A 16,411-nucleotide genomic window follows, 5' to 3' on the forward strand; every position below is an offset into this window, starting at 1 on the left:
GCCAATGGGGTCTCTACCAGGGAAACCAGAAAAGAACACCAAGGAGTCTTGCTTCTATGCCTTGCATATTTACATGTTTTTAGCCTTCATATCTTGTACATTCTGATCATATAGATTATGAATCAGACATCTTTAGAGTCCATATTGCATGCATTGTCTTTATTAGGTGTTGGAGAGTGCTATGGAGTGATTGGAGATGTTTGGGAGCATTGTGATTCAAAAAGAAGTAGAAAATGATCATTGGGCGAGTAGAGGAGCTGGAGCGACCTACTGGAACGAGGTGAGCAACCCGCGCTAACCTGGAGAGACCTCTCGCAGCGACATCATCAACCCGCTCGGCATTTCGTCGCGATACGAGCATGATCTGGAGCGGGCGAGCGCAGCGGGGTCAAGTAGCCGCTGTGACCTGGAGCGACCTTGTGGAGCGACGTAGAGTACCCCCTCTGGGTCCAACATCCCGTTGACAACTTTCGAGAACCGGAACGACCAAGACGGAGCGAGGTGGGTACATCGCGCGCCAAATCCATGAAGTGCGAAGGGAGCCATAGCGACATCCCAGAGCGAGGTGGCGAACCTGCTGTGAAGCTGGAGCGACCCACTGGAGCGGGGTCAAGAACCCGCGCGCAAGATCTATATTTGGTCGATTTTTCATGTTTTGCTAGACCTTCTCATACTTGTTTTTGAGGCTCACTAGGTTTTTAGGAGTCCTATAAATACTCTCTAAACCTAAAATTATGACTTATCTTGTTTTCTATCTAATCAAAAGCCACTTTTGGGAAAAATATCTAATCTTGATCATAATTTCTTATCTTTGCTTGATTATCTTGCTCTCTAATCATGTTTAACCTTGAATCATCCATGGTTTTGGGGTTCTTCATGCCTATTAGTGAGTAGACTAATCTTGGATTCATGGGCTAGGGTGATTAAGGGTGATTAGAGAAGATCTAGGGTGTTTAGTGTTAGATCTACTTGTTTCCATGCTTGTTGAGGGTTCTCAATGCTATTTTAGTCTTGATCATACTAAAATAGATCTCTAGGCATTTTCTCCCCACAAGGTGTATGATGAAATGCCTTAACCAGCTCTTCAATGCTTTTAGCTTGCTTTACCTAAGAGATTAGTTGCTAAAAGAGTTAAGATTGCTATTAGACTTGTTATCCATGTCTGCTTTAGTAACATTCAACCTAAGAGATTAGATGCTTGAGTTGCTTTACCAAAAGAACATTCATCTAGAGATAGAGCTTGTTTAGCTTAGTGTATATGCATAAGGAAAGTGTTTGATTGATAGCTTGCTACCTCTAGATTGGATCTACATCACCCAAGATCAAATGCCTAGCCCCATGAGTCCTCTTGCTTCATATTGAGAAAGAAAAATCTTTACTTTATTGCATTAGCTTATTAGTCATTAGTTCATACCATCTTTAAAACCGGATTGCACTTAATTTAAACATGAACTTGCATTCTCTTTGCTTTAGAAACACCTAGGATTGGTTCGACAATCTTTTATACTACAACATTTGATTAGGAACCTTGAAAACTCTTAACATCACTCAACCCGAATGCCCAGGGCTTGTTCACCCAAAAAGATTCCTTTAGTAAAAAAAATTTATCTACAAAAAGTAAAATTTTCCCAAGTGTTTTATTTTGGTAAAAAAATTTCCAAGAGTTAACTACTAGTTGTGTATTTTTTCGTTATCATTCATAGCGTTAATATTAACATTTGAATTCCATCAAATTAATTTACATTCACATAAATTCTATGGCAAAAGGTAAACCTAAGAATTAGACAATTGCATTAAAATCTCATAAAATCATTTAAAATACTTGCAAAAGTTATTACTCGTGAATTCTTTCAAATTCCTAAATTCAATACCACCTCCTTAGAACCTAACGTCGAGGCCAATTCGTTTCTTCTTTACGAACTCGATTTCATCTTCTCCTTGAATGTAAAACCAAAATTATTTTTTTCTTTATATGATGAGACCCCGAAAGTTTCCTTTACGTCGACGCAGAGCTAGAGAACGTGAAACAGCACTGGTTTTTGAAGGTGATGAAACAGGGCCGAGTGCAATTGACGGAGATGACCGTGAACTCATACCTGGTGATGATTGTGAGGCCATTGCTGATGATCCTGCTGATGAACTCGAAGAAGAAACGAACGAGGTTGAAGAAGAAGAAGAAAGGAATGAGGAAGAAGAAGATGTAAGAATTGATGAAGAAGTTTGTGAGGTTTTATCATCACACTTTGGAGATGTTGCAAGGAATGATGGAGAAGATAACGATGACAGTGGAGAAGAGGATTGCTGGACAGAGGTTAATATACCTGATCCTATATCATCTGATGATGAGGAAGAAGATGGGCGACGGGAAGCTCGTGAGGATGCAGCATCAGCTGATGAGGTTTTATTCTTGGGAAAGACAGTTTTCATCTGCATCTGAGTTCAAACAAGCTCTTCTTAGGTATTCTCTGAAAACAAGATATGATATCAAGCTCTACATATCAACACAAATGAAGCTTGGTGCTGTTTGTTCTGACACTGAGTATGATTGCCCTTGGAGAGTGTATTGCTCGTCTGAGAGGAGGAAACATAAACTGCAAATAAAGGTTTATGTAAATGAACATGCTTGTGTACGTTCCGGTTCCTCGAAGATGTTGAAAACTTCATCAATTGTGCTGCTGTTTACGGAAAGGTTAAGGTTGAATCCTAAGCTCACAGCTAAGGAAATTTGTGAAAAGATCAAGAGAACCTACAACTTGACTGTTACTGAAGAGCAATGTCGAAAAGTTAAAACTAAAATCACAAGGGAAAGGAGAGCAGGCCATGAAACACACTTTTCCAAAATTTGGGATTATGAAGCAGAGCTTCGTAAGACTAATCCGGGCACTATAACAGAGATAATGACCATTCCCGGACCAACACCAAGAAGTAAGCAAAGGTTTGATCGCATCTACATTTGTTTTGAAGCACAACGTGCAGCTTGGAAGTCGACTTGTAGACCGATTATAGGACTGGATGGTGCATTTCTGAAATGGGATGTGAAAGGCCAATTGATCGCTGCAGTTGGAAGAGATGGAGATAACAGAATTGTACCTATTGCTTGGGCAGTTGTGGAGATTGAAAATGACATTAACTGGGCGTGGTTTGTGAATCACTTGAAAGTGGATTTAGAACTCGGTGATGGGAGCAACTTCACATTCATATCTGATAAGCAAAAGGTAAAGATCTTAGTCTTCTTTGTTTGATTTGGTAAACTCGTACCTCACATGGTCTTTTGTGTTGTGTTGTTTTGAAGGGTTTGGTGAAAGCTGTTCAACTTATACTTCCTAACGCAGAACATCGCATGTGTGCAAGACACATCCTAGGAAACTGGAAGAGGGACAGCCACGACCCACAGCTAGAGAAACTATTCTGGAAAATATCCCGCAGCTACACCTTAGGAGACTTTAGAGAGCATATGAATGAACTGAAGAGCTACAATCAACTGGCGCATCAAACTCTACAAGCTACCAGTCCGCATACATGGTCTCGAGCTTATTTCAAGGTTGGTTCATGTTGTAATGATAATTTGAACAACCTTAATGAATCTTTTAACAAAACCATACGTGAGGCTAGGAGAAAACCACTACTTGAAATGCTAGAGGATATAAGGCGCCAATGTATGGTACGTACAGCAAAAAGATCCATCATTGCTAATAGGTTGAAGACTAGATTCACAAAAAGAGCAATGTTGCAATAGAAAATGCTATAGAGAAGACTCAAGATTGTATTAGATACATGGCTACAGGTGATGTCTACGAAATTGACTATCACAACTGTTCGTATAGCGTTGATATGGGTTCGAAATCATGTGGTTGTGGGATGTGGCAACTGAATGGAATCCCTTGTAACCATGCTGCTTGTGTGATACTTGCAAAGAAGCATAAAGTAGATGACTATGTTTCTGATTATTACACAACCATAAGATGGAGGAAAACTTATGAGTGTAGTATTAGGCCAGTGGAAGGGATGAAACTGTGGCCTATGCTGAACAGGTTGCCGGTCTTGCCTCCACCACATAGGCTAGGTAATAGAGGAAGACCAAGTACATATGCAAGGCGAAAAAGTGCAAATGAAGCATCTTCTTCCTCTAGTAAAACCAAGCTAAACCGAGCGAAGCGTGTCATGACATGCTCTAATTGTAGAGAAGAAGGACATACCAAGGTGAGCTGTTCAAAACCAATGGTTCAACCTGAACCTAAACGTCCAAGAGGCCGGCCAAAAAAAGATTATGTAAGATTTTGATGTCTTTTGTTTATATCTATATTTTATATCATTTTGATATTAACTCACAAGGTTATGTGTTCTATATAGGAAGGAGGATTACAAGGTTTTTCACAAAGTGAATCACATGTTGGCTCATAAGGTCGATGATGGTCGTGGGATGGATTTGTTATTTATTATGATATTGTTTTCGGTGGTTGATGCTATTTTTTGTTATGGACTGAGTCACGTAGAATGCATGTTTCAGACTTGGAATCTCCACCTAGCTTTTTTGTTTCAGACTTTGTTGGAATCACCGCCTTGCTTTTGTTTCAAACTTTGTTGGATTTCTCTTTGTTTTATGCAAACGTGCTTTTGTTAGTTTCCAATGCGTCTTTGGTGAAACAAAAACAATGAAAATAAGAGGAACAATGTCAAAGATACAAGAGCTTAATAGAAACAATTGTTGTAAACTGCAGGAAATTGCAGGCCATCATCATCACTTCTTTATTTACTCTGTTTTGTGTTCGTGTTCAAGAATAAGAAATACGTTTTTGGAATTTTGAAAGCTTAGAGTGAAGTGGATGGAGAAACTGGTTTTTCACTTGCTTACATTACACAACATTGGCCACTACATATTTATAGAGGAAACAGAACACTCTCGATCTTGTATATGCCATCGCTTTATTTTATGCTTAGGAGTGCTCTCCATATATAGCCCACACTTTATGACTTATACTGCAACAAGAAAACTCAAAGACTTTTACCAAAACTTTAACATAACAAAAGAACAGCTCGACTTGTTTCTCTTCTTTTCCCACGTTTAATGCTTTGTGGTTTAAGAACAAATAGGCATCATTCAACAACAAATACAGTCTTGAGACAAAGATACAAGAGCTTAAAAGATGAGATAGGCAACTGTGATTAAAACCAACATAAACCAAGAGAGTCCACAAGATGTCTCAGTGATGAGTTTCCACTTCCTCATCTCGAACTTTGTCGAAATAACATCTTCTATTAAGTCATCAGTCACCTTCTTCAAGCAATCAACCTAGCCTTTTATATTATAAATCACATTTGAATGTTTTCAAGTTTTGGAAGTGAATCTTCAATCTCTTCAAGCAATGATTCCTCTACCCACAACACACATTTCGATGGCAAATCTCTCTTTCCAAAATCTCGTTTTTCTAACGGAATCAAACTCTTCTCTTTCACATGATTGTAATAAGAAGAGATGAAAGTCGCAGAGAAGACAAAAAGATACAAAATCGGGTTGCAGAGGAAGAGTACAAGAGTGAAATTGAATTGGGGCTTAGGGTTCTAAGGGTCGATTTGAGGATTTTTTTTAAGTTGTTACCGTACAAGCCTCCGTGAACAGTAAATGGAAATTTGACGACAAAAATAGTTGACTAAACATGCATCCTTATGGCTAACTCAACATTAGTATGTGATGTATTTGGATTAATGAAAAATCTGTATTTATTTTGGCTAATTTGTGAAAGTTCAGTATTTAAATGAGTGTTTTCTCTTTAAAATAGTATTATAAGTAACTTTTTGTAATTTATCTCTAAAAATATACTCATAAGGTATTTTAGACTTATTTAAAAATATATGACCCTTATTTGTTAACAAATGGGGAAACACGAGATTAGATTGGGGGATCGCACCGCTCGTCTCCTTATACTCCATTCCCTAATGTTTGTACTTACTCCAAGAGTTGGCAACTTTTCTCTGTTTCAACTGGTTTATTACCTGGTTGCCTCTATGAAAGAGTAACATCGTTTAGTTGGTCTCGAAGAACATGTACTGATGTGTCCACCATCACAGAAACTTCACAGTTCTATTTTCATGAATTTAATTTGATATAGTTAAGTAGTTTTTTAGTTTATATCACTATGTTTATTGGAAAAATCAATACACCCTCTTCTCACTATATAACATTTGTAATCATGATTAGGAATAAATCATTAATTCACATTAAACATATAAATCTTGAGAAAATATAATACGATGTCAAGAAAACATGTAATTTACTATTTGTGTATCCGTTCTCTTATGAACAAAATTTAGCAGCTCTTCTCTGCACTAACCTAAAAGGACAGAACTTCGTACTGTCAAACAAAAATGTACATATTATTTCCGTAATAAACAAAAATGTCTCACGTTTAGTAAATTAGTAATGTTTTCCAAGCCCCGGATCTGAAAATCCGAAGGCCATAAATATTTTCTAAAAGCTTTTATAAATTTTTTTTTCTTCAAAATTTAGAGATTTACACTTATGCAAGAACCTCCAAAATTTTTGGAACCATGGGCTCATTGGTCTTGCCCAAATCGGCGCTGTGTTTTTCTATTGTCAGTACGTGTAATTTGCCAATGATGTTAAAATCCTAAAACCTTAAACTCTAAAAATCCTAAAATCTTAAATTCTAAACACTATGAACCTTAAATTCTAAATCCTAATACCAGCTTTAACGGCGTGTTCTTTTTTTTCTAGCTATTTTGTTTTTTTCAAATCAATATCTTTTTTCTATTAATTATATATGGCATTTTGATTGACGATAAAAAAACTGAAGTGAATTTGACAATTAACGGTATCCGGTAAACACAAGTATCTTTTTTTGAAAGGGCAATCATGTGCACGTCCCTTTCTTTTTTGTTGTCCTCTTGGGTCACAGGACTTATCCATATTTCCTACCATTATTCACCACCCAAATCATATTCTTCCATTCTCATTTTCAACCTTTAAATTTGAACTTTCTCACATTTTTCTTAAAATTCAAATCGTGTACATGGATCCTTCTATGAAATAAATAAATAAATGTAATGGATACATAATAAAATTAATAATGATTCTATAGAAAAATCCAAGATCACGACATCTTGTTCTTTACGGATATGCGATTCTAATCTTACCCATGACACAGCTTGCAGTTTTAGCTTTTTCTTTGATTTCTAGAAAGGAAAAAAACTTTTTTTTATATTAATATTTCGTTAAAACAATTACGTCGAGTGTATAAAATAGATATATAAACGTTTATCTCTCTATTGTCTTTCTACTTGTGAAATTATAATCATACACATTGATATCATCGACTAAGAACGAGAGATGTATTGCTAATATTGTGTTAATGTTTATGTCATATGATATGAGTTATGACTTATGACTAAGAATTGACAAACTTGGTCAGTGACACTTAATAGGATAGAAATATTAATTTTTATCACATACATCAACGATAAATTTATTAACCAAGCAGATGTCTGAATCGTACATATGAAAGGCAAACATGATAAAACGATGAAAACTATTGGCTCGAAAAAATAAAAGTAAATTACAAGAAAACGAAGCTGACCAATGCAACATAATCTCAAACGAGGAGCAAATGAGCTGCCACAACGAAAGAAAATGCTACAACGTCGTTTCTTACATTGAAAGCTCCTGAATCCGGGGAGGCCATTGTTGGTGGCATGGGTCCCGGAGAAGGAGCAGATTCCATTGCCGGCATCGGTGGGGAAGCCATGTCAGGGACTGATGCGGGGCTTGGGCCCATAGGAGTAGTTGATGGACTCATTGGCGTCATAGGTGATGGAGCCATGGGCATTGGTGGTGGAGCCATGGGCATAGGAGGTGGAGTCATAGGCATAGGAGGTGGAGTCATCATCGGCATAGGAGGTGGAGTCATCATTGGCATCGGAGAGCCGCCGCTAGGCATTGGTGGCATGGACATTGAGCCAGAAGGAGCCATCATGGGGGACTGAGCTAATGAAAAAGAAATTAAAACCATAGACAATGTCAGCAAAAAGAGGGCTTGTGAAGAGGCCATGGTTGTGTGTGTTGAATAGTGTGGTTTACCGTTTACGTAAAGTGATATATATGTGAGTTGTAAAAGAGTGGGAGAGAAAAGTGAAAGGTTCTTTTGTGCTGTTGGTGATATATAACTTACGGATTATTTGTTTTAAGTTGTTGGACCGTTGGAAATATTGTATGACACATATCAGTCGATGGATAAGTATGAGATGCTGATTTATTTTCCTCCACGTACATGAAATAAAAGAGGAAAATTCCAAAGTGAAATCTCTTTGTTGGTACAGATAGAATAATCAATAGACATGAAAATATGGATATTTATAATTATAATGCCTTTATTTATTCTTTATATCTTTTATAGCGAACCACCAATCCTATTCACGGGTTGGTTATTAAGGGGCCATCTAAGTTATTCGAAATGTCATAAATGATGTTTTTTTAAAATGAAAAAATATTTCTTCCGTTTCAAATTATATGATGTTTTAGAAAGTTTATGTTGTTTCAAAATATATGATATTTTGAGATTTTAATGTTAACTTTAAGTTTATTGGAAATTGTTTAACCAGTAAAATTTTACAGTTTTTTTATAATTGGTTGAATGATTTTAAAATTATATTTTTTAAAAGTATTTTTTAGAATAATGTAATTTTTTTAATTTTTATGCATTAAGCCAAAATATCATATATATTATGAAACGTAGAGAATATTATGTTATCAACGTCAAAGGCATCGGGAACAGAGTCTCCGACTGACAAACCAGCCAAACATCGGAGGTTAGGTTACAGAGAAGCAAAAATCAGAGAACAACAAGCCTATTCTAAGCAGTAATGTCATAAATGATGTTTGCTAGCCATTGATATACTAAAACGATGTTCATTCTGTTTTTTTGTGTGTTAAGACTTGAGACTATCTAACAATACTAAAAGATTAATATACTCAATGGAGAAGTATGTCACCTCAGATTAAAAAATCAGCCAATCAGAGGATGTTGATTTGCCACGTCAGACGTTCTTTGACACAAAATTTACCGGATCAATGTAATTGGGCTTATAGCAATTATATCTGACTCATTATAATCTGTCCATTTATCCTCCCAACCTAAATATTTGTAGCAAGCGACGCTGCCGCTCCCACTTCCTCATCGTCTTATCTGCAAATCGCTGCTACGATGTTGTTATGACGACTCATTCAATTCCGTTTTTCATTCCTAACTTCATGAGCGATGCTAACCTTCCACCTCCATCCCTCTCTTTTTCCTCTTATATAAACCCTTCGCTCTAAGCTTTCACTAAACAAAATTCTGCAACCTCCATTCCATAAACCAATCGATGATCATGAAATCGGTTCAAATCTCAGGCAAGTCTCCAGTGGCCCTATATTGCATTCGAATCACCCTTCTTACGTCGAGGAGTGTGCCAATGTAACATTACAACCCGTTACTTTTTATTTTGAGTTTGATCCCATTCGTTCTTTTAGTTGTAGAAGATAGCTTATGATCTCGATAAACCTCACTACATTCTGAGTCTAATACTGACTAAGAGAGGACACACATGGTTTCTACTCTTTTTCTGTACAGCGTTAGACAACCTCAAAAGTAATTACAAGGTGGCCTTGAGCAGGGATGATGCTAAAGTTATCGTTAATACGGGTACGTTTGGGTATCATTCTCTTCCTCGCGAAATAACACAGAGCATTATGAAAACTTTTGGTGATGGCTTTTGTGTGTTTCTTACTGTAGGTGTGAAATCGAGAAAAGGGGCAAGTATGTTTTGGTGTCTTGGTATCTTTGTTGATTGTATTGGCGTTAGGTACTGATGTTTATACTGATGTATATTCATTTTCTCAGGGAAAGATCCAAAGATTGGATATGAATATGTTTATTATGATCAAAAGATAAACAGTATTCTCTCTCTTCCTGCTACACTCAACGGTCAGTATTATGTATAAATCAACATGTTTTCTTTTGAATATGAATGATATATTCTCCTATTGCTTGCCTATTTGGTTTAATTTTTAGGCTTGCCATGCAAGGAAATCAGCTCCTGGTGTACAGTTAGGTCTGTCTGAGCTGCAACTCGGTGTTAATCTACGGTTCGAAGGATTTTCAAATCCGTAATGTTTTCCCGTCAGCAGCATATGAGTTTTGATCATATAAGAGCCATATTCTCTTAACTTTACCGTGTTTTAGCAAAACAAATTTTTTTTACCGTGTTGCTAAGTCTTTAGATATATAGACAAAGATGATGACAAATAGAGATGATGGTTACAGTAAAGTTTCTTCTCAAGGAAGAAGCTAATTCTCTCTTTCTCTTTTCCAAACTTTTTGTTACCCATTTCATATTGTTATGTGCATATGCTTTGTCCGGCACCCAAATTGTTTTGTTGAAGATGTTAATATTTTATACCTGGTATTGATTTAATAAGTTGTGTGTTGAGACTAATACTTATTCGGTTACAGAATCCATAAACCAAGCTGGTGTGGATTTCAATGAGTGGGAGTTAGTGACATGTATTTGTGCAATGCAGAGACTGGAAACCTCAAACTAAAAATGATGTTTTACATTATCTCAAAGCTGTAAAAGTGTGAAGAACATTTTCACTAACTATGTTAGGAAATATGCGATATTTCTTGGAGAACTGTTGTATTTTGTCGATCCAGTCATGAAATGGGTTCGTTTTGGTATGTAAAAAAAATTTCAATTAATCATTGGTTCTAATCAGAAACTGGCACTTGGTATTTCTAAAGTCAAACAAAAAATTAGAAATTAATAATTCTAAACTCAAACAAAATTAAAAACCAGTAGTAAATTTGATGAATGTTTTACATAAAACATAAATAAACTATTTAAATCAAAACTAACATTTAATTAATTTTTAAAATTTTCCTTACCATCCTAATAATTACAAGAATAAAATACTAAAAACATTTCATATCTCTTATTTGCATTTAATCAGATTTAATTTATAAATGTAAATTTGAATGTTTAATAAATCAGAAATAATAAGGAAACCAAGAGCGTAGTCCGAGAAACCATCTAATAACTTTTATAAACTAATCAAAAATAATGTAGGAAAATTAATACTCACCACAATACCATTTAATAGTATTTTAATTCAAGACTTTCATAAATGTTATTCAAAATTTCAAATGAAAATTAAATATACAAAAGTATAACATAGGTCAACGTACATTAACAACTGAAGAAAATAATATCATACTTCATTTTTCTTCTTTGGTGTTAGCAGTGCAACTCATTTTTGGTTTCAAAAAATTGTAAATATATTTTATAACATCAAAAATATGGTATATAGTAAGAGAAATCCATCCAGGTATACTTTAAATTCTCTAAGAAAAACTATTCAAAATGTAAAATCTTCTGTTAAAATTATATTCTCAGACATTGAAAATCACTGTGGATTTATTTACACAATACAGTTTTAAATATGGGAGTTGAGGCTTATATGCTGGTAACACTGCTTGGGCTAAGATGATCAAACAATGGTGAATGAGCCATTGTCATTAACCACAACCACCAGTTTTATTGTTGTGTGTGTCGTTTGTTTTTTCACTGTGGTTCAAAGAAGGAAGGTGCAAGTCTGGGTTCTCACTGACCATCCAATATTGCGGCATAGAGTTTCATTATAAGCAGCAGATTTCATTTTTACTTTTTTTAATATGGATCATCGTTTTAATTTGGTTGCCATTTCTGATTTGTTTTGGTTTGTTTTTGAATTTGGATTATATTGTCAAATATATGGTCAGGTCTCTTGTGGTTGAATCAATAGTCTAATGAATTTGTGTGTTATCTATACTTCTGAAACATATGAGCTTCCACGCTACTTCAGGGGCATAGTTGGTCGTGTGGCAAACTGGATCTAAGACGGCAAATGTAGACTCAGTGGAATCGACTACACCTCCCATTAATAAGCCTCCATGGTACGTAACACTTGTCTCTTCTTTTGTATGATTATATAGCATTTTGCAAAGTTCATCAGATATGTGTAAAACATAAATGTTACTCATAAATATGGGACGTAGCAGAAGACGGTGAAAGACCTTTCATCACTTTCAAATATCACATATCTGTTCAAGAAGAAGGTCCCTACATCTATATATGGGATTAACGTTGCGGAAAAGATTTTTTTTTCATCATTTATCTTATACGTATTGGATAGGTTATCCTGGTGCAGTTTCTAACACACCGACATACATTCTCATGTCAGAAACTACCATGGAACTTAACATGGAGGCATCTGCAGAGAACAAAAACACTCCGATTAACTTAGATCAGAATACATACTGGAACTTGGTGGGTAATGACTCATGGAACATTCTTGACCACATGATACAGATTTGGGGTCCACATATCACCCATGTGGATCAACGCACAGATCATGCGAGATCCTTACGGGAAAGGGATCTCCTTTCGCTTCCACCACAAGAAATGGATAGGCGAGTCTACAGGAGAGGTGGGTATCGGATACGATCATAACTACGTATTGGACTGTCCTGATCATGTGAAGGACGATGCAAGTGAACAAGTGGTTTTACATGGATGTGATTTGGGTAACTGATTGGAATAACTGGCCGTTTAAATTATTTATGTCTTCATATATATATAAATTTTAAAAGTCACGGTTACTATATATTTACAAAGAGACTTGGATTTTTCCAGAGACTTGGATTTTTCCAGAGACATGTTCATTTTCTCATTCAAAAATAATATTCCAAAGCTTTGGTCTATTGAATTGTTTTTGACTATCCAAAAACAATATAGAGAGTTTTTGACTCATTAACACAAATAAGTATTGCTGACTCAAAAGTAATTGATTTACACAAAATATTATAAATTTTTAACGTTATTGATAATCAATTATCTAAACTATCGCTTTAAATATATGGTACATCAAAATAAATTTTGGACTATAACTTTTCTTTGAATAGTTTTAAGATTAAAAATTAGTCAGACTCTTATGTAGAAGGATTAACTTATTGTTGGATCTATAAAAGTACGGACATTATGGCAACGTCATAAATTTTTGTATTAAAATTATAATAAGCTTATAGACATTATTAAAAAAGTTTAAAGAAATATTGAAGAAAAAATATTAAAATACAGAAAATAGTATTACATCACTTCATATAAAAAGAAAGAGGAGTTGAACGACAAAGGAAAAAACCGGGACATTTGCTAAAAACAACCTAAATATTCGAGTCAAACCTAAAATTGTACCCCACTTTCAGTCAAATGCAAAGCCAACCTAAAGGGATAGTGAAAGTACTATTTAACCCTTATGACCAAACATAAAAACATAAATATATTTTACGTTTTTATCCTTCGGAAGTTTACACGTAATAAAGGAAGTCTACATATATATAGACTTCCTACGAAGTCTACCTTATAGACTTATTTTGGAGTCTACACTCTAATTTGATCTAATAATTTGATTTTGAAAATGTATAAAAATAATTATTGTGATATTTTTAACTAATCATCAATATAATGGATAATATGAAGTAAATAAATTAAAATTTCATATAATTGATTTTTTTTGAAGAATATATACTAATTTGGTTATCATGTGTTAGACAATGTTCATAGTTTAAAAACAAAAGGTTCTAACATGTTATGTCTTTTAGTGGTTGATTTCATAGGGTTAGATTTTAGATTTTGTTTTGATTTTGTTTTATTAATTTAAATCTGCATATTAATGTTTAGTAGTTTATATTTTGTATAGTTGAGACTTTTTGATTATCAAGCAAAACATTTAGGGTTTGAAATTTGTGGTTTAGGGTATCGTAGACCTACAATAAAGTCTATTTATTTGAAGACGTCTTTTTAGACAATATTTTTCAATTTTTTTTACAAAAAATCATTATATTTAAACTAAGTTAAGTTCCTTAAAAATAAAAAAAATGAAATCATAAACTATAACTATTAAAAAATAAAGAAATAAATTTAGTAAATCATATATTAAAATTATTAAAATAATAAAGAATAAGCAACAATAATGAAATTATTATAGTAGACTTCTAAAAAAGTCTACTATGTTATAGTAAAATCAACTCCAAAATTTTAAGTTTATTAGACTTCAAAAGAAGTCTACATCATCGTAAATTTTAACCTAGTTACATTTTTTTCTCTCTATATAAACAAAATTAATACAGTCTCTTTAAAGTGGCTGCACAAGTTTTTAAAACTCTCTCCTTTCTCTCTAAAACTCTATTCCTTCTCCCTAAAATTCTCTCAATTCTTTCAAAAACTCTTTCATTTCTCTTTTTTTCTCTTTAAAATTTTCTCAAGTCTTTCTCACAATGTTATCTTGTCATTTTAGATATTATGATTCATGGTTTTCATCTTCTCCTTTAAAAAAAATGTAAGTTTTAGATCTATAGATTTTAAATGTGTATTTTTATGTTATTTATTTCTAACAATATTATCTTTTTTTGTAGGTATTACCACTCATGGATTTCATTTCTCCTCTGAAAACGTAAGTTTTAGATTAATAGATTTTAAATATGTATTTATATGTTTATATTCAAATAAATTTATAGATCAAGCTCTGTGCATTAATTTGCTATTAGTTTATCTTATAAATTCTATTTTGAAAAGTATTTTCAGATTTAAAATTATTTTCAAATTTCAAAATGTATAGATTTTTTCAGATCTGAAAATTATCAGACAGTGTAGACTTCCAAAGAAGTTTACTAAAGCTAGTAGACTTCATATGAATTTTACTAAACCACAAAGTTTAAACAGACTTCGTTGGAAGCCTACAAAAATATGACTTTAATTCTTTTCTATGTTTTTTAATAATTTTATCTTGTTTTGCAGTTATTTTTTTCCATAGTTGTTTTCTTCTCCTCCTAAAAATGTAAGGTTTACATCTATAGATTTTAAATATGTGTTCTAGTATTTATATTAAAATAAAGTTACATATTCAAATTCTATGTCTTTAATTATTACTATTTTATCTATTAAATTATATTTTTAACAGTTTTTTAGAATTTAACTTATTTCAGATATATTTTTTTTTTTTGATAGAGTAGTAAAAGTTAGGGCTGGTAGACTTGAAAAGAAGTCTACAAGCCTTGAATTTTAACCATATTTCATTAGAAGTTTACTCAAAATATGATTTTAATTTTTAATCTTTTTTTGCAGGTATTCTTTTCCAAAGTTTTAAAATCATCTTCCCAAAAATGTAAGCTTTACATATATTCATTATAAGATATTTTGTGTTTATAATGAACAGAATTTAAAGATTCATACTTTATGTTTTTGCTTTGTTACAAAGATGACAAAAAAAACTATTTTTGAAATATCTTCCGGAACAGAATATTTTCAAATTTTCTAAATGTACACTTTTAGATATGAAAACTTTACGTTAGTGTACTAAACAATAACTTTACGTAGACTTAATAAAAAGTCTACTAAAATATGATTTATTTTTTTATCTTATGTTTTTCTCATAACTCTATCTTATTTTGCAGGTATTTTTTTCAAGACTTTATTTGGGCATCAAGATTATGAAAAATCAAACATACTCAAGAATACTTTTTAATATATTGCTCTATAATAATTTTTCATAATAAAATATTAATTTTTAAATAATTGTTTAATGCATAATCTATAAAGATTGTATTCATTTTTAGTTGTGTTTCACTTGTATGATATTATTAATTTTTTGTTAGATATCAATTTTTTCACAAGATCTAATCAACCAAACAAGTAAAACCACCATAGGCTAAAATAATAACTAACACACATGTGAGAAGAAGAAAATCTATACAAAATTCTCAAAAAGTTTCAAGAGTAAAACTAATCAATTTTTTTTGCAATAAGTTCCAAGTGTATAATTATAACACATTAACTTTTGAAATTCACCCAAGACCATTAAATTACTAACATACACTGTAAAATAATTAAATCATGAAAAAATATGATGAATAATACACAATTGCACTTTTAATAGAATTTACGACGTAGACTTCAATTGCAGTCTACCTTTTTAGATTTACAAAGACGTGTACACTTATTATCTAACACCAAAAATTTCTAGTTGGCTCTGACTTGATACACAAAGGCGTACAAAGTGTGTCTTAGCTAACTCGATCAAGTTCCGCACTTGTCTATCATTCGTGACATGCATAGGAAGAGTATCCGGAGCCATTTGTTGTAAAATGACGTCTGGTAAGGAATATGTTAGCACCACCTTCTCGATTTTCTTGTCCAGACCATAATCTTCTAGTGCCATTTCAAGAAGTTCACCATGTGTAAAACCACCAGACATAAGAAACATTTTCCTTCATTTCCGATTATTGACCACAAACTCCCGTAAAGAGCCTTTCACCACTCATTCTCC

The 16,411-nt window shown here is 33.4% G+C and overlaps 2 protein-coding genes and 1 pseudogene across 2 annotated transcripts; all 3 read left to right on the plus strand.

Annotated features, from left to right (window-relative positions):
* The first annotated feature begins 3,774 nt into the window (after nt 1–3,774).
* LOC111209503 lies at nt 3,775–4,401 on the plus strand. Its single transcript, XM_022709439.1, has 2 exons — nt 3,775–4,200; nt 4,351–4,401. Exons 1-2 carry the CDS (start codon nt 3,775–3,777, stop codon nt 4,399–4,401), a joined length of 477 nt encoding a protein of 158 aa, XP_022565160.1.
* A 2,087-nt stretch (nt 4,402–6,488) lies between these two features.
* LOC111209775 (elastin-like) lies at nt 6,489–8,021 on the plus strand. Its single transcript, XM_048745891.1, has one exon. The coding sequence runs from the start codon at nt 7,708–7,710 to the stop codon at nt 7,996–7,998; it is 291 nt and encodes a 96-aa protein (XP_048601848.1). The 5' UTR covers nt 6,489–7,707; the 3' UTR covers nt 7,999–8,021.
* Nucleotides 8,022–9,640: 1,619 nt separating this feature from the next.
* On the plus strand, nt 9,641–12,622 carry LOC111205598 (annotated as a pseudogene).
* Nucleotides 12,623–16,411: the final 3,789 nt, after the last annotated feature.

This window comes from Brassica napus, chromosome C1, assembly GCF_020379485.1.
Source record: "Brassica napus cultivar Da-Ae chromosome C1, Da-Ae, whole genome shotgun sequence".
Taxonomy (NCBI): domain Eukaryota; kingdom Viridiplantae; phylum Streptophyta; class Magnoliopsida; order Brassicales; family Brassicaceae; genus Brassica; species Brassica napus.

Excerpts from the sequence above, each read along its gene's own strand:
- LOC111209503 (XM_022709439.1), top strand. The coding sequence starts at position 3,775 with ATGGCTACAGGTGATGTCTACGAAATTGACTATCACAACTGTTCGTAT. Across the intron at positions 4,201-4,350 it reads GAGAAGAAGGACATACCAAG|GAAGGAGGATTACAAGGTTT; the intron begins GTGAGCTGTTCA and ends TGTTCTATATAG.
- LOC111209775 (XM_048745891.1), top strand. The coding sequence starts at position 7,708 with ATGGGTCCCGGAGAAGGAGCAGATTCCATTGCCGGCATCGGTGGGGAA.